At 39.7% G+C, this 18,270-nt stretch overlaps 1 protein-coding gene and 5 non-coding genes across 6 annotated transcripts; 4 read left to right on the top strand and 2 right to left on the bottom strand.

The window, feature by feature from the left end:
• Window positions 1-391: 391 nt before the first annotated feature.
• ttll1 (tubulin tyrosine ligase-like family, member 1) lies at window positions 392-14,490 on the top strand. The gene is made up of 10 exons (XM_049566537.1): window positions 392-863; window positions 995-1,118; window positions 2,792-3,000; window positions 3,096-3,276; window positions 3,592-3,729; window positions 3,892-4,000; window positions 5,105-5,248; window positions 6,656-6,742; window positions 8,655-8,818; window positions 14,119-14,490. The coding sequence occupies exons 2-10, from the start codon at window positions 1,006-1,008 to the stop codon at window positions 14,246-14,248; spliced, it is 1,275 nt and encodes a 424-aa protein (XP_049422494.1). The 5' UTR covers window positions 392-863; window positions 995-1,005; the 3' UTR covers window positions 14,249-14,490.
• trnay-gua (transfer RNA tyrosine (anticodon GUA)) lies at window positions 5,873-5,960 on the top strand. The gene is given in 2 exon segments: window positions 5,873-5,909; window positions 5,925-5,960. It is a non-coding gene; the product is annotated as a tRNA-Tyr (tRNA).
• On the top strand, window positions 10,181-10,267 carry trnay-gua (transfer RNA tyrosine (anticodon GUA)). Its single transcript is given in 2 exon segments — window positions 10,181-10,217; window positions 10,232-10,267. It is a non-coding gene; the product is annotated as a tRNA-Tyr (tRNA).
• On the top strand, window positions 11,430-11,534 carry trnay-gua (transfer RNA tyrosine (anticodon GUA)). The gene is made up of 2 exons: window positions 11,430-11,466; window positions 11,499-11,534. It is a non-coding gene; the product is annotated as a tRNA-Tyr (tRNA).
• On the bottom strand, window positions 12,916-13,002 carry trnay-gua (transfer RNA tyrosine (anticodon GUA)). Its single transcript is given in 2 exon segments — window positions 12,916-12,951; window positions 12,966-13,002. It is a non-coding gene; the product is annotated as a tRNA-Tyr (tRNA).
• Window positions 13,826-13,913, bottom strand: trnay-gua (transfer RNA tyrosine (anticodon GUA)). The gene is given in 2 exon segments: window positions 13,826-13,861; window positions 13,877-13,913. It is a non-coding gene; the product is annotated as a tRNA-Tyr (tRNA).
• Window positions 14,491-18,270: the final 3,780 nt, after the last annotated feature.

Raw genomic sequence — 18,270 nt, forward strand, 5'->3', positions numbered from 1 at the left:
TGTGTTATAATTATAGTAATTATCTTGCTTTTGTCTCCCTTTTGTACATGATCCAATAAAATAGAATAAACAGGATATAGAATGACATCCAGTATTTCTTTCCCTCCTGTTGTTTTAGATTATTAATGCTGTAGCCTTGTACTTAGTCTTTAATACTAATGATTGCCTTGATTTAGATGGTGTGTAATATGTTTACTGTGAATATACTGTTAATACGTAATAGTATGTATTACAAATCATTATAATGTTTGTGAAACATGATTATGTGTGTGTATATAAAGTACTTCAGTCCAGTTTAAACTCCACATACAGTCCAACACTGACCCCTACTGGTACGCTGACGTAATGACGCCCTGCAATGACATCACTGCGTCCTCCGTTGCTAGGTTATTCTCCCGGAAGGACCAAGCCCTCAACGACGTCGTTTAACGTTTTTGAGACATTTCTCGCCTTAAAAATCCCTTTAAATGTAATGTAGTCGCATTGTAGCTTATCGTATGTATTTTGTTATTGCGTTTTAATAACTTAGACTTTTATTGTGAAGAGTAGAGGAGGGCGTTTCGTCACTGTGTCCAGCTTCACGTCGCCGAGATCAATAAATGTAGCTTGTTAGCAGTAAAACCGCTAACATGCTAGCTGTTATTTGATGCTTTATGAGGCTAACAGTGATGCTGACTAACTGTCGCTGTGCTCCGCTATGAGTTAAGCTGGCTAGCGACAGTGTGGTGAGATTGCATCACTAACTAGGTGATGTCCGCCCAGCAGCCTCTGCAGCACTCCTGGGAGGATCCAGCAGCCTGCTAACAGAGCCAGCCCGGCTAGCTCATGCTGATGACTGGCTGTTTCCTGACATTGATTTGCAGGTAGGTAGGTGACAGCTTTGTGCTGCATGGTTGCTGCATGCATTACCCCACTCTTTGTCTGTTCTTTAAACTATCCTGAGTCCTATCTGTGTTTTTTTTTTTTTTACCTGTTGTCTTGTGCTCCACCCTAGTGGGAGGCACCATGGCCGGTAAGGTGAAGTGGGTGACAGATATTGAGAAATCAGTGCTCATCAACAACTTTGAGAAGAGGGAATGGGTTCAAGTCACAGAAAACGACGACTGGAATTTCTACTGGTAGGGTCGCACCTCATCCACATGACACTCGACTCACTAGTCTTTGGACACTGTACTCTGTGAGCATTAAATACAGTAACACAAAAGTGCTCTTGTTCTGTGCTGAAGTCAGTGGTTGTCAATCTGTGGGGCGGGTCTCCCTGTGGGGGCATAGAGCCACTGCAGGTGGGGCGTGGATGGCCAGGGGGGAAAAAGGAGTGGCACAAAGTTAAATTAAATGATTATGTTATAATAATAATAATAATAATAATATATTTATGAAGCTCTTTTCAAAAGTGCCTTCCTGCGACCCCCAACAGGATAAGCAGTTATGGAAAGAATGAATAATGCTGTCATGCCAACCTTTATCCTACCATAAGTCATCATGGATCCTTTTTATTAGTTGCTATTCCACTTATTGTTAATGACTGATAAAAAAAAAAAAAAATCCTACTAAAGTGTCTCTGTGGTGGAACTCCTTACAAGTAATAGACATCTGAAATGAGAGAAGGGGCCCCAACTAGACACAGCTTTATTATAAAGTGTCACACAAGCCGAAAAGATTGAAAACCACTGGTGTAATATTTAGGATCAGTGTGTAGGATTCATAGGATTTAGTGGCATGTAGCAGAAAGAAGTGCAGATGGCAACTAGCTGGAACTTCTCTCATTTGCCAAGTGTGAACTCTTGTTCATTGCTCAGCTGAGGTGCTGAGGTATCCGCAGAGGTCTCTTCCTAACCAAAACAAACCAGTGAACACACTAAATAAAGCAGTTTCATGCTAAAAGATTTGTGTTTTTACGACTCAGAGGAACTACAGTGGCTGATGCTAAAATGCAGATGGCCCTCTCTTGATCCAGTGTTTGGTTTGTCTGTTCTGAGCTAATGTAGAAACATGGTTTTGCAACATGGCGATCACCATAAACGTGAACCTGCTTTCTATTTAGACAATAACGGCTCATTCTAAGGTAACAAAAAGACAATGATTTTTATTTTCAGGTGATTAAACGCTAAGAAAAAATAAACAATATCCATGTCTGCAAAGCTATCCTTTAATATACATTGTATTTTATAATGTCTCCATATGTTTTATATGCAGAATATGAATCAGAAAAGTAAAAGTATAAATATAGTGGAGTTAAAAAGTGCAATATATGGCTCTGTTACTAGTAAAAGTCAGTGTTACTTAAGAACGTATATGTGTGTAAGTACAATCAGGAAAATGTATTCAAGTATTAAAAGTAAAAATACTCATGCAGAAAAATTTAAATCAATTTAATAAAGCAAGGAAAAGCAGCAAGTCTTCATATCTGAGAGGCTGGAACCATGAAATGTTTTTGCCTGAAGAATGACTAAAACGATTATCACAATGGCTGCTGAATAACTTTCTGATCAATCAGCTAATCATTTCAGCTGCACTTTTATATTTTCATTTGGTTTGTGTGCAGATATATTATTTTGTAAAGTAACTTGTAACTGAAGATACGACATAGTACTGAAATGTTGTAGAGTCGAAGTATAAAGCAGTATAAAATGGAAATATTCTGTTATCTAATCTACTCTGTTCTCAGTAACCTCTAACTGCTGCAAATAGGATGTATGTTGATCCTATATATGAGTAATAATTACATCAGCACGCCTGTTTGAGGGTCTTAAGATCACCATAATGAAGGTTTATTTAATCACACATGCAGGATGAGCATCCAGACCATCAGAAATGTGTTCAGCGTGGACACCGGCTACCGCCTGTCAGATGAGCAGATGGTTAACCACTTCCCCAACCACTACGAGCTGACCAGGAAGGACCTGATGATCAAGAACATCAAGCGCTACCGCAAGGAGCTGGAGAAGGAGGGCAGTCCGCTGGCAGAGAAGGACGAGAACGGGAAATACATTTATTTAGGTATCCGTTAGAGTTAAAAAATTCACGCTTACTCCATCATCTTCCCCAGAAAACATGGAGAATATGTTTACCTATTTGCCCTGTGCTTTGTGCAGATTTCGTCCCTGTCACATTCATGCTCCCTGCCGATTATAATCTTTTTGTGGAGGAGTTTCGCAAGAACCCGTCCAGCACTTGGATCATGAAGCCCTGCGGGAAGGCTCAGGGCAAAGGCATCTTCCTCATAAACAAACTGTCCCAGATCAAGAAGTGGTCCAGAGACAGCCGCACCTCCACGTGAGTTACTGATGACATCATCATAACACTTCCTGCAAGGAGACTACTCTGTACATACATTCTCATGTTGTCATATATTATTCTTTCTGTAAAAATAAACCTGTTCTAGTCCTGCAGTCATCTCAATCAGTAAATACGTTTTATTTGAGTAAACTACTTAACAGGTTCTCAGTAGTGTAATTACTTTGTAATTACACATAAGAACCTGTACAGTCTGCTATGGCATTTGATTCACAGGTAAAATTCCAAAGCTAGTAATGATAATTCTTTTCAGAGGTTTATGGTTTGCTGATGTTTGGCTTCTTGCTTTCCCAGGTTCGTTGCAGCTTCCAGCGGCAAAGAGGCCTACGTCATCTCCCTGTACATCGACAACCCTCTGCTGATAGGAGGGAAGAAGTTCGACCTGCGTCTCTACGTCCTAGTGACCACGTATCGGCCATTAAAATGCTACATGTAAGCATTTTTGGATACTAGCACCATATACTAGTAATGACTTGTAATCTACATGTAACAGAAGGCAACTGGTTTGTCATACTATTTGGCTGTAATCAAACCATCACAACAGTTTTCTCATGAATAAACTGCTACTAACCCTCTCTGTGGTTTGATCCTCAGGTACAAGCTCGGCTTCTGTAGGTTCTGCACAGTCAAGTACACGCCCAGCACCAGTGAACTGGACAATATGTTCGTTCACCTCACCAATGTGGCCATCCAAAAACATGGGGTAAGTCTGTATCTTGTATTTTATGGCTAGTGGGTGTTGTTATTAGAAGACAGTGTTATAAAGGGGTATTCCACTGAATCATTAAGTTGGGGGTCACACAAAGCAGCAGTGGCCACTTAATTACAATACCAGTACCAATGCCATTTCCCCATTAAGTGATACTGATACCTAGAGTACTTCATTCGATACCTATAATGTGAATAGAGTAGTGTGTAGTGATGTCATACTTTTAAATGATTTGGTTGCATCTTGGCACGCTGAACTGAAAACTCGGTCATATACACTGCACTTGACTGAGGCACACCATAGACTGGGTAGTAGCTGCTGCTGCAGGAGAATGAGCTCTGCACCAGGGACAGTAGATGAGAGTCCACCTGGCCGCACACACTTAATGAGAGTTAGCATCTCATGGCTAATGCTACCTAACAGTTTATAACAGGTTTAATGACAGAGTCGGGCCGTTTTAGTGTCAGTGTGAATAAGTTTGGACCGTTAAACTGATGTTAGCTGCTGCTGCTGTGTTAGCTCACGCTAACCGGAAAAAGGATTAAAAAAAGGATCGAATGCAGTCATTGTTTGATACTACTTGGTGCTGTGTTAGTCAAGTCGATTAAACATGTTCAGTACCGATACCCCTAGTTGCTTTGTTATCCTTTTACTGCCTCGTATGGGTCAAACTCCAAAAACACTGGGCCCTCTATTTCCTATAATTCAACTTAAAGTCATTAGACTCTCCTTAAATGGTGACGGTGGTGGTCTTTCCAAGTCCATGCCCTAAATTTGTAACACAGGGTTCCTCTCAAAAATATCTTCAGCCAAATCCAGACTTCAAAAATCTTGCTTCAGAGCCCCAGAGGACATTATACAACTTCTTTCACAGGCTGAGCATCACTCCTCATGATGAGTATAATGATATTCATTGTGAAATTTAAACTGAGGCTGGTTTTATTTTTCAAGTGTTTTATCGGCTACATTTATGCTTTTCTCAAAATTATATTATATCCAAGGAGACTGAATGATGAATTTCAGGTAATGATATAACTCAATGTGAAAAAAACAAACAAGAATGTCAGTGTCTAGTTAGACTGTGTACCTTTAACGCAGGATGACTACAACCATGTCCATGGAGGCAAGTGGACGGTCAGTAACCTCCGTTTGTACCTAGAGAGCACCAGAGGGAAGGAGGTGACCAGCCGACTGTTTGACCAGATCCACTGGATCGTGGTGCAGTCACTGAAGGCCGTAGCTGTAAGTAGACATTGAGGGTTTTTTTTTTTTTACTGAAAACTACATTTCCAAAATATGTGACCATTACTCCTACATCCTTATTGACATTACAGATTAACACAGATTTAGGAAGTTTGACCAAAATATAATACTAGATAATCTTAGGTTGCCAATTCAAATATGTCTTGAAGGAGTAACTTTTAACTGTGTGTTGAGAAACATTTTGTCCAATAGCACCTAAAGCAAGAGCACTGTTTAACTTAAGAGGTTTACACTATACTTAAACTAGATATCTTTGAATAAGAATGAACTGTGGTGGCTTGTGATTTCATTACAGCGTGAAAAAAGAGTGGTTAAATGGCTAGTATGTACAAAATGTTTTTTATGATTAATAAGTTTCACATAAAAGCAAATTCTTGAAATTCTTTTTAACAGTTTATTACCACCTCAAAAGATATGTACACAGTGAAAACACTACTGATTAGACTGATGAAGGTGCAGGAAAATCATTGTCTCTGACCTAACGACATTTCAGAGGAGTTTATGTTATGATATTATTTCTTTGGTTGTAACTAAAGGTGATGAACAGCTGGTAAATACAGTACGTAGACATTTTTTCAATAGTGAATATACACTGTATGTGTCCCTTCGATAGCTCAGTTGGTAGAGCGGAGGACTGTAGTGGGATATACCAGGCATCCTTAGGTCGCTGGTTCAAATCCGGCTCGAAGGAGTGACTTTTAAACCTGTAGTCCACTACTGAACAAACTCTACAGCCTTTAAAAGCCTGACAAGAACACTTCCAACTGTGTATTAAGTGTACACTTTATAATTATCTGAGGCGGTAATTAAGCTGCAGTTTGAATGAGCCAGTTTGGGAAGCATAAACTTCATGATTATGACGTTGTGAGAGAGGTCATCTGACAACAGGTGCCTCGTTCTGACAACAAAAAATAATATAAATGTACACAGTTATATTCCACCACTGCTGACTGTCCTCTTTATTTATGCTGCAGCCACATACAGTACTTTAACCACAATGCCACACATGTTGAAGCCTCCAGTCATTGTGTTTTTACTTTGCTCCTGTCAGGCTTCTGTGTTTAGTATTCAGTGATCTCAGCTGGGCAGCACTTGTATACACACAGCTGTAAAAAACACCTGAAATGTGGGGATTTCTTTTTGTTTTTAGCACTCAACCTAATGCACACTTCCCTTTTCTACTAAGTGAGCTGACTCACTTCCCCTCTCAGGCCTCACACACAGGCTACTTTCTATACTAATAGTTATGTCCACACTGGTGTCTTTAGATGTTACTAACATCCTTCCCTAATGAGTCATTCTTTGTTGCATTAAAACATTACAGTGTATCATAATCAGTGTAGGTCAGTTCCTCCTCCTGACTCCTCCTGTCTCTCTCTCTCCCAGCCTGTGATGAACAATGACAAGCACTGTTTCGAGTGTTACGGGTATGACATCATTATTGATGACAAGCTCAAGCCATGGCTTATCGAGGTGAGTAATTTAACAGGAGGGGTTGTTACATGCATACACACCTACAAACTCACATAAAATGGCTGTAATTGGCTAAAAATGAACCTCTGCTGTTTTTCTTTTCCTTGTTGCATATTTTGCCAAGCCCAGAGACACTTAACATGCTTACACAGTGACTCCATGTTCCCTTTCACAAGTGTTAAGCAACTTTAAATGCCCTTGAGGTTTATCTTTGTGTGTGTGTGTGTTTGAACGTGTGGCCTCTGTTTATTCAAATATGTGCCTAAGGTGTGTCTGACCCATTATTCCAGCTGAAAAACACTGCTGTTTTCAACCTGAACATGTACCAAGTAATACAGGCTGATACAGGCTATTTGATGTCTAGTCTTTAATCTCAAATAGGACGCCTCCGTCATCATGTTTTTTAACATTCAAAATAGTGTGCTAGTCATGTGGCTGTCATATTTCTCTGAACTCATTTTGACAGCCACACAATGAGTTGCTGGGTTTCCAGGCTAGGTCTGAACTATTTCTGTTAACAGACACCAATCTGATCTATTTTGGGCGACATGAAGTTGGTTGTAGGACATAGATGGTCCTCAGTGAGGGACTGAAAAAATGTGCCACAAATCTAGTCAGGAACGCTTTCCTTTGTTCATTATTCTGTCAAGTATTAACAGGTAATGCAAAACCAGAGCTGATAAGCGAAACAATTTTTGTTTGTGCCATCTACTCCAGGTATTAAATGTGTGTTGATATTAAAGATGCTGCTTCATCTTTCTCTGGGCACTCATTCTTCTTTTTAGAACGTGTGTTTCTGAGTATGGAGAAAGAAAAATGACTTAAGTATCAATAAATTGATAAATGTATAAATAAATACAGGAATAAATAAATAAATAAATATGAAAATAAATTTAAAAATGTATACATAAATACAGAAATAAACAAATGTGTAATTGATTAAATAAATTAATGTATAAATCAAAACAGGAATATATACATAAATATGAATAAAATAAATGTACGAGTTAGTACAGTGATGTATAAATAAATATGAAAACAAATAAATAAAAACATAAATAGAGAAACAAATAAAAAAGTAATTAAATAACTAAATTAATGTATGAATGAAAATGGGAATGAATTAAAAAATGTATAAATAAATAGGAATAAATACATAAATGTGAAAATAATATATAAAAATAGTGATAAATAAATATGAAAATTAATAAATAACTGTATACATTAATAAAGGAATAAATAAATAAATATGAAAAATAAATGAATAAATGTATACATAAATACAAAAATAAATAAATAAATATTAAAAATAAATAAATGTATACATAAATACAAGACGGAATAAATAAATAAATATGAAAAATAAATAACGTGAAAGTAAATAAATGTCTACACAAATACAGGAATAAATACATTTTGAAATAAATGTGTAAAAAAACGAATAAAGGCATAACGAAATTAATCGATAAATGCATCGACATCGATAAAGAAATGTAGTTGAACAAAAATGTAGAAATAAATGTAAAATATTTATTTATTTATGTCCTGTTTAACTAGCAACTTGTATTTATTTATTAATGTATTTATTTATTTTTATTTGTGCATTTATTTTTTATTTATTTCACTATTTTATTTATTTTTTCCTGTATTTATTTATACATTTATTCATTTATAAATAGTAGAGTCATTTTCCATCCACTATGTATGAGCACAGCTGTTCCAGCACCTAAGCAGCAGAACTTCCTGCCTGATAAGAGCTTCTATACGGGGAGAGGAGGAAATGAAACAATGTGCTTATGCCTGTTTGGATCCCACACTCACCCACATCATAAAGCTCTACCTCCATGCGCATTGGTGCCAAACACTTTTGTTCAGATGTAAATGTCACATTCTTTGTCTGTGTCATTCTCAGGTCAATGCCTCTCCCTCGCTGACCTCCAGCACAGCCAACGACCGCATCCTGAAGTACAACCTCATCAACGACACCCTCAACATCGTCACTCCCAACGGAGACATCCCAGACTGCCGCTGGAATCGCAGCCCGCCCCGAGAGGCCCTGGGCAACTATCAAGTCTTGTGAGTGACGTTGAAATCTACCTGTCACACACTTCTGCAGCAAAAGTGAAACGTTGTCTCCTGCGGTTACTGAGCTGAAGCCCTTTTCTATTTTTAACTCCACTATCATCCCTTCGATAGCTCAGTTGGTAGAGCGGAGGACTGTAGTGAGAAATATCAGACATCCTTAGGTCGCTGGTTCAAATCTGGCTCGAAGGAGTGGCTTTTAAAAGGTTAAACCCCTGGGACACTGCCAGAAATACTGTACAATATCAGTTACAACCCAGCATATACTTCATCTTCCTGTACGTTAGCCACTCTCCCAGTGCACTGCTAAAATATGCTGTAACTAATTAACTAGGACTCATTTACCGCTCAACATACTGGGTGTGGGACTTAAAAGAGTGGCTTTTATACCATGAAGTTCCTGTGACATCTTTATCTTTATATTTATTAGGTTACAACAGGTGATAAACAGCTTGTAAATGCATTAACTATAAATATTGCTACTGGTGAACTATAACCTCTTATCTCCCCTCAATAGCTGAGTTGATAGAGCGGAGGACTGTGGTGATTACACCAGGTATCCTAGAGCCTCGTTTCCACCAAGCACTTCAGTTTGTTACACATTAGAACAGTTATTTTTTCATTGTCAAATGTTGTGGATGGTACCAATATATAACTGATCTGATGCTGTCTTCTCGTCACTCATTCGTCACGGAAAGCATGACATCGCAAGTACAAGTGGCCGAAATGAGTTTCCTCTGTGGGGTGGCTGGGCTCAGCTCAAGAGATAGGGTGAGGAGCTCAGACATTCGGAGGGAGCTCAGAGTAGAGCCACTGCTCCTTCGTGTCAGAAGGGGTCAGTTGAGGTGGTTCGGGCATCTGATCAGGATGCCTCCCGTTGTGAATCAATCAACACACCTTAAATGTCAACATGACAACTCTGACCATTCCTTGTGATTTCATTGGCTCTCTTGCATGACGAAAGCTTTAGTGACGATTGGGTAAGGCTAAAACAACAGAAGATGAACATCTGGTAAATACAGTAACTAAAGGTGGTCCTGCTAATGAATTATGACCCCCTTGTCTCCCTGTGGTAGCTCAGATGGTAGAGCAGAGTTGGTTATGTGTGGAGTTATAGCAGAAAAGGTCTGTTGTGTGGTCTATAACTCACTGTGCAGATCTCTTAAAACAAACTGTTCAACATCTGCTCAGCACAAGAGGAATCACTCTTTACACTCTTACATACCTAAACTCTTTTATAAGCAGTCTTTCCCTATGCTTGCTTCCTGCAGCTGTGGGAAAATGTTTTTACCCCATTATGGGCCTGTCCTCTCTAGTTTCCATACCTGCGTTGCTTTAAAGCAGAGTATGTCTCTCCCTTCGATAGCTCAGTTGGTAGAGCGGAGGACTGTAGTGCCTGTAACAGGCATCCTTAGGTTGCTGGTTCAAATCCGGCTCGAAGGAGTGACTTTTAAAAGCCACTACACACGTCACACTCAAAGCATTATGGGCTGCCTCTTGAGTCCTCTGTGTCTTGATCATAAAGTCTATGGTACACTGGTAGTGGTGTTCTGTATTTTTGGCATTAATAACTGTTCCTGCTAAAGAGCTCAATGGCAAAAAAAAATCTCAACTCATATAACAAGTTTGTTTTGTTCACACCTTCTTGACTTAAGATGTTTGTTTGCTTTCCTCACTTTTGTTTCTCTTCTTGTGCGCTGAGCTGAACTGTCAACATTCTGAATCTGCAGAAAAAAAAGCTGACAAGGACTGAGTAGTGCCAACGGTGCTGGACATAAAAACTAGGGTGACAGATGCTCATCAACGGCCTGACATTGACCTACGGCTGATGGTCAGCTTGGCACCTCAGGGTACAAAGCATTTAAATCAGTAGTCCATAATCAAACATGCCGTACAACAGCAGTTTAAACCAGATTATAAATGGTCTTACTGTATATGGTGTGTACAGTCTTGTGAAACAAAGTGTTCAATATCTGCTCAGTAAAAGAGGGATCAACCCTTCTGCTCACGCTCTTCTACAAACAGTCGGCAACTCCCTGTGGTAGCTCAGCTAGTGGGGTGGTCACTGGATCAATAGCACTTGAAATGAGTATCTTGTAAGCATTTAAACTCATAGTTCAAACTGGCAGTAAAAGACAGAAAAATCTTTCTTTGAGCCAGTGACAGAGAAGGATGCCTTGCATTTCCACTACAGCCCTCCACCCGACCAGCTGAGCTATGGAAGCGGGGATGCTGTGAACCAACAGACCAGATCCCAAAGGATTGTATTTACACAATGCACAGCCTTTATGACAATAGGAGCCTCATTCTGAATACAATAGTGTAGGCAGTGTGTGCTTCAGCATCTTGTTTACATAATAAGTCTATGTAAGAGCAACCAGAGGGAGGAAATTACTACATTACTCCACTTTCTCCACCTCAACTGACTCTGACTCATTTCTCTACACTATGCCAACACTGCAGCACAAAGGAGGGGCTCATGGGCAACATTAAGGTCATGTTGTTTGTTGATGATGAACTTCAGGTATAGACTATGTGCTTTGTCATTCTGTTTATTATTTATCCCATGCATTTTGTTTTTTGTTGTTTTCAGTGATGCTATCCTCCTTCGATAGCTCAGTTGGTAGAGCGGAGGACTGTAGTGGGTGTACAGACCAAAGTGGTAGTCACAGGAATCCTTAGGTCGCTGGTTCAAATCCGGCTCGAAGGAATATCTTTTTAATCACATGGCCGTGTGTCTGTCCTCACATGGGAAGATTCTGGTACTTTGTGGTTAGTTTATTTCTGGCATAGATATTCCTGATACAATACAGCACTTCACCAAACAAGATGCAATCTGCACTACTTTCTAAACAGCTATAACTCATGAGAGTTTACTGTGGCTTGACAAACCATAGTGAAGTATCTGATACAGAGCACAATAAGTTGTTTTATTCCACAATAAGTAATTGAGATTTTTTTATAAATCTGACCCACTTATTATGCTCCCTTGTCTCTGTCGTTCTTTTATTCACCTCCTTAGCAGAACAAGGCTCTAGTCAAGGTCATTTTGGATGTATAGGGCTTTTCCTATGGCGTTTTTTTTTTCAAACCATGCTGTGCCAATTTGCATTTCCATTGTCTGAGATGGATATCTCTAGTCAGGCCACAAGTGCGCATACCAGGTAGCTGTGACATCTCTCCGACTGCAGCCAACCCGACAACCCCTCTTCCCCTCAAACAAGCGTGCATTGCAATACTTAATTGATGTCTGCGCAGTAGACCAAAGAGAAAGATGTTTTTAAAAGTGTCTATGTTCAGCTGTTAGTACTTTTGTAGCTTCTAACTTAATCTCTGTGGTTTCAAGTTTAGTTTTTCTCCTACATCCGCATTTGTACTTTAGATATCTGCATTATTTAACGGTTTCATGTTCACTTTCAGTCGTATAGTAGTCGCTTTAAGTTACTGCTGGTGAAAACTCATCATTTCCTTATTTTGCTTGTTCACAAGAAAAACAGCTTTTACATTACAAAATAACATAGGGCTTTTATTGTGAAGATTTAAAGGAAATTAAATGTTATCGCCAAATTTTCAATTTCTTACTCTTCAATTAAAACAAGTCTACTTACACCGAAGGGAGGAAGACTACAAGCAGAGACAGCTACAATAAGATGTTAGATGAAAGACAACAGGCTTTTACTGCACCTCTTTAAACTGCAGGTAGATTTCTTTTACCTGCCGTGCTGTGTGATGGTAAGACACCCAAATTATGGGGAACCCGTGGATCAGCCCACTGCTTTTATACATCAAGACAAGCACCTTGTCATTTAGAAGCACCTTTAAGTTGCTTTAAGTGTTTAGGATAACACCTACAACTTTTTTGGGGCTGCTGATATATGAACTACAGTTTAAAGTAGCAGACATGTGGATAAGAAGACTAAGAGGGTTACGGTCAGGGAAATCACAGGTTATCTCAGTGACTCCCCCCGCCTAGTCTCTCGTCTGGGCATTTGAACAGGGGACGGGTGGGGTTAGCCATGCTAACAACTATGCTAACAGCTTTGTGAGGCTGTTCAGTTTGTGATGTTCATGTGATCTTGCTAAAATATTACTCCTTCGAGCCGGATTTGAACCAGCGACCTAAGGATGTCTGGCATATCCACTACAGTCCTCCGCTCTACCAACTGAGCTATCGAAGGTACGTTTCCCTATGCTGACAGACACATGCTCCATGGGTAAATTCCTGTGGACTTACTGTGTACACTAGGTACTAAGGTACACACCGCCCTCAGTTTTTGTGTTCAGAATGAGTCACCTATTGTCAGATGACCTCTCTCACAACGTTTAGATTTTAATGCCTGGAGTATTCAGAATGACGATCTTGTGGACCTTCAGTTTATGCCCTAAAAAGACAGACATTACATGAAGGATATGCTCCCCAAACCTGAAACTAAACCGAGCCAAACTAGCATGGCGACTAAATTAAGCACTGACTTTATCACGCATCTCTAACTGACCACTTGAAACCACTCATTACTGCCTACATCATTCATGCTAGAAAGCTGGAGACAGCTGTCAGCAGCAGAATTCATGATGTACACTCCCATAAAAATGATAAATGTTCACACAACACTTTGTCCAACTTGACGTAAAGTGGTTGAATCACAGAGCGTTAATGTGCTGTCACCAAAACAACCACCACATCCCGCACTGCACAGCACTCCTTTTTGGGGATGCATCAGGACATATTGGCGTTTACACCGTAAAAACTATGTGGTCAAATGCATCCCAGACCCCCTCGGCAGATGGTTTGAATGATTGGATCACAATGCGTATTGGTGGTTGTTCACACTTGTGTTTAGCGCTGTCCAATCATGATTGGATTACCAAAGATGCATGTTTACACCAGGAGTAAACAGGATTGCAGTCAAGTTATTGGTGGATATGTCATATACAGTTGGAACGGTTATAATCAGGTCTTTCAATTGCTGTTGTAGAGTATGTTCAAGTCTTAAAAGTCACTCCTTCGAGCCGGATTTGAACCAGCGACCTAAGGATGCCTGGTTAATTCCACTACAGTCCTCCGCTCTACCAACTGAGCTATCGAAGGGTTGATTGTGTGAGGACACAGAGGGGTTCTGGGCTCTATGTGAACACAATAGCGAGGGTTTTGTGGGGTTAGTGCTTAGCAAGGGGGTATTGTTTGAGTAAAGCACCTTGTTGCATAATCTTTAGTTTATGTAAAGGCAACAGGAGTTCCCTCACATGTGTTTACCCACTACATTATTCCTCTGTCTTTGATTCTGTGTCCCCAGGTATGACGAGGAGCAGGCGCAGAGCGAGAATGCCGAGCGTGACCTGCGGAGCCGCTCGGGTCAGGCCCTGGGGTCGAAGGGCACCAAGGGGAGCGCAGGCGTTCGACCGGCTGCCGCCACCTGGAAGTGAGGTGATATTTGCTGACTCTCAATGACTTCCTGTACATTATTACAGGTTCCAACACTGGAGCACAGGGGGATAAAAAAAAGACTATTTTTAGCCTAACTATTGGATGGAGGACTGCTCCCTGTCTCCACATTTCAATGACAGAGTTCACAGGGGGCGACAACTCTACTGCTGGAGGGGAGGTCGTATTTGGAAAGTTTAAAGGCCAGAATTTGTCGCCGTTTGTATGAATGAGTAACTAAAAATGCAGACGTTGACCATGGTATATCGGCGGGGTTAATGTCTGAACAACAGAGCAACAGCAGCTCCCACCTCAGCCTGAGCTCCCTGTGAAGATAAGGACAACCATTCCAAAAAACTTAGACGTTGGTAGAGGAAATTCAAAAAGAACACTCTCCTTTGATGAAAGCTGCAGTCAGAAAAATGGGAACCACACAAATGAAAAGAAAGGTGTCTGTTGTATACATCAGTGGGATTAAAATCCAACGTGAACAAGGAGGATTGCAACAACCTGAACTATGCATGATTACTAGAGCCACCACACAGGGGCAAAAAGAAGGAGCTCTGTGAGATGAAGTGGTTTGTAAAAGAAGGTAGAGGAACAAGAGATCTAACAAAGGGTATAAAGATATAATATACTGAGAGTTAATAGTACTTAATGTGTATAGACCCCGAGATAGAATTTAATAATGTTTTTATAGGTTTATTATCAGTATGCATTTACAGGGTGGGTTTCATTAAGACTGTATTCAGTGCTGAATCCTATTGCACTTTATTTTTGCTTGAATGTTAAATAGATATGTTGCATTTTGAGTTGGACCACTGACGTCATATCTGCTGCACATCTAAAATTTTAATATGTGTTGAGGATGAATGCATTCTTAGCTGTCAGCTGTTAATTTGCAGTTACTACTGAAACGTTGAAACACTGATGATGAGTAGACAGCTGCTTTTTTGATACACTGAAGTAGGGCTTAGGTATTTTAGTTTGCAGCACACATCGTGGGGTTTTAAAGCGAAGTTATGTAATTTCACAAGATACATGCAGCTTTAAGTTTTAGAGCCGATTGGAATGAATGTATCACTTAAAGGGACAGTTCACCCCCAAATCAAAAATACATATTTTTCCTCTTACTTAGATTGTTTTGTTGTGAGGTATCAGCCGTAGAGATGTCTGCCATCTCTCTAATATCATGGGGACTAGATGACGCCGCCAAAAAATTACACTTGAAAAGCTCATCAGAAAAGTCTCTCTGGAAATCATGAGCTAGTTACTCAAGATAATCCACAGACCTTGTTGTGAGCAGTTTCATGTAGGAGCTATTTTCTTTCAACTGAACTACATCCACTGACCGAATCACTGCACAGAGGGAAGTGTGCATCTACTGCCAGCTCACATAGCACCACTGAGCTAGCTAACGTTAAAGCTCAACCGATGCCTAGACTAGAAGCTGTAGAATGAAAATTTCATTGTCATGTAGGAAGTATTTTCTTTCTACCATATGATGTTCAGCATGCATCTACTAATGGACAGAGTGTCATAACAGCACAAGCTTAATGGCATCTTCCTCTGCTAAGCTGTAATGTTAGCTAGCTCAGTGGTGCTAGGTGAGCTAGCAGTAGATGCACACTTCCTTCTGGGCAGTGATACGGTTGTGGGATGTAGTTTGGTAAAAAAAAAAAAAGAAAATAGTTCCTACATGAAACTGCTCACAACAAGGTCTGTGGATTATCTTGAGTAACCAGGTCATGATTTCTGGAAAGAGACATTGCTGTTGAGCTTTTCAAATGTAATTCTTGGAACTTTGAGCACCACAAGACAAGTTACAGCTGATATCTCCAACACTCAGCAACTCACACAATCTAGATTGATAAATAGCACAGTTAAGAGAACAATATGTTTTTTGATTTTGAGATTAACTGTCTCCTTTCATCAGTATGCTCCCCCATCATTCAAGTTCATTATCAAGATTATCATCATACTCCCTTTATTTACTCTGAAACAAGGGGCGCCTTCTGTCAATGGATGAAGGAAAGGTGGCAAAATGGTTCCAGAGAAAGCGCCTCTGTAATCAAATTGTGATTAAATCAAGCTGTTGATGCCGACTCTGATATAGAAACCCGTTTGGTGCTTTGTGAAATTGAATTGCTGACTCTCACTGAAGGGAAATTCTCCAGTGATTATGTAACAAGCTTCTTTATTTGCTTTCTTTACAACATAAAATTAAATTTTAACCAATTTAAATAACAGAACTGAAGATTTTTTTTTATTTCTTGTCACCTGCTTTGGTAAGGGGCCCTCTAGCCTTTGATTAATCTAATCTGTGTGGAGTTTAGATTAATCAGAGGTCAATTCTTTAAAAGCCAAATGACCTTTATGTGCTTGCTATGCGGTAAAGTAAGCCTCTGCATGGTCTCTGTAGGTCCTTGACCTTGAAAGTTTGACACTCCCCCTCCTCCACCTTGTTGTTTCCTCCTGGAGCTGGTTACCACACAGAGAATATCAGGTGTGTAAGCCATAGAGGTTTTTGGCTTGTGATCTCTAACCAAACTTCCCCTAACCATCTGATCCGTATGTGTCATCGTTTGGCAGGAGGACGTACACATCCTCCTGTGCTAGAGACCAAATTTATTAAGAGACGTACTCAACTCTGAGGTGTGTCAGAAACTGTGTCGACACTGCTGGTTTTCTTTAATGTGGTTATAAAGTGTGCAGCTTATGTTGTGTACATGCTGTTTTTAGCAGTACTGATATCTCTGTGTATGCATTGTTTACTTTTAATTCTCATCTTTCTTTCAATAAAATATCCATATTGGTGCTGCCTTGACAATAAATGATATTCATTTTAAAGTGGAAAAATGTGTTTTTGTGATTTGGGTGAGCTGGCTGTTTAGAATTATATAGTAATGTGTTAATTTACAGCATTTTTAAAGTATAATTTTTCTATTTTATGGACACACATTTACGAAACCTGCACGTGAGAAAGCAAAAATAGCAATATGCTGCAGAAAGTGTTTGTTACAGCACTCTGTGTTAAATTTATCTCTATTCAGATTACAGGATTAGTTTATGGCTTCTGCTTGAGTAAAGACACTATATTTGTAGTGGAGGTGGTTCATTGTGAGAAGCACAAGACGGATTTAACTCTGTTTCTGTGAAGGCCGCTGTGTCTGAATTTGTCTTTACATATTGTTTTGCTTGTTATGTTTGCATAGGGAAACATGTTATCTTTATAACACCACTTTAGTATTTTACATGCCTCAGTTACTTTATTGTTAAACTTTTTTATGACCAGTGACATAGATAACCTCCTGAATTTATGAATGTGGTTGCCATAGATATTTGGTATGTTTAAAACTTTAATTAAGATTGGATTAGCTTCTCCGAGGCCTCCAGAGTTTCAGCAGGTCTGTGGTAATAGGTTTGTTCTCTAAATTTACTAATATCCATCACTATACATTAGCACAACATCACCTAGAATAGTAGGAGCCTAACTTTTATGGAGCTTAAGAGAACTCAAAGTGATCCACATTTTGCTGACAGACTTCTGTACGCCTCTCGAGGGCCCCTGGAGGGCCCCTGGAGGGCCCCAGGCTTCACAGTGGGTACCAAAGCCCAGGGTGCCTCAGGATAAAGTAACCAGAAAAACTTTTCAAGGGATGTGACGTCAGAGAGCCGCGCCTCTCCATAGTTTGCATAAAGCCAACCAGTCTTAAATAGCTCAGGAGCGGAAGTTAGGAGATTTCAAAATAAAGTGTTATTTCCTGACACTTTCCTTTTTAGCATCATGGAACAGCTGTAGGTGCCCCTAATGCTTAAACAAACTTAACCTAATTTCTAGGCACTTGGAATGAGTTTGGTGTTATATATAGGCAACATCTGTTATATTTGTCATCTTGTCTTCAAGTTTAGAATACTTTAATTTCCATGTATGTATTGTTACTTGTGTACCTTGCAGAAGTGGAAGGTTATATAGCTAGCCATATCCCAATTTATCATATAATTGGTAGGGCTGCAGCTATAT

The sequence above is a fragment of the Epinephelus fuscoguttatus genome, linkage group LG22 (genome assembly GCF_011397635.1).
Source record: "Epinephelus fuscoguttatus linkage group LG22, E.fuscoguttatus.final_Chr_v1".
In the NCBI taxonomy this organism is placed as follows: domain Eukaryota; kingdom Metazoa; phylum Chordata; class Actinopteri; order Perciformes; family Serranidae; genus Epinephelus; species Epinephelus fuscoguttatus.

Bases quoted from the DNA above. Each gene is read 5' to 3' on its own strand.
- ttll1 (XM_049566537.1), top strand. From the start codon at position 1,006: ATGGCCGGTAAGGTGAAGTGGGTGACAGATATTGAGAAATCAGTGCTC. The intron at 3,277-3,591 runs GTGAGTTACTGA...TTGCTTTCCCAG, and splicing joins AGAGACAGCCGCACCTCCAC to GTTCGTTGCAGCTTCCAGCG. The intron at 6,743-8,654 runs GTGAGTAATTTA...TGTCATTCTCAG, and splicing joins TCAAGCCATGGCTTATCGAG to GTCAATGCCTCTCCCTCGCT.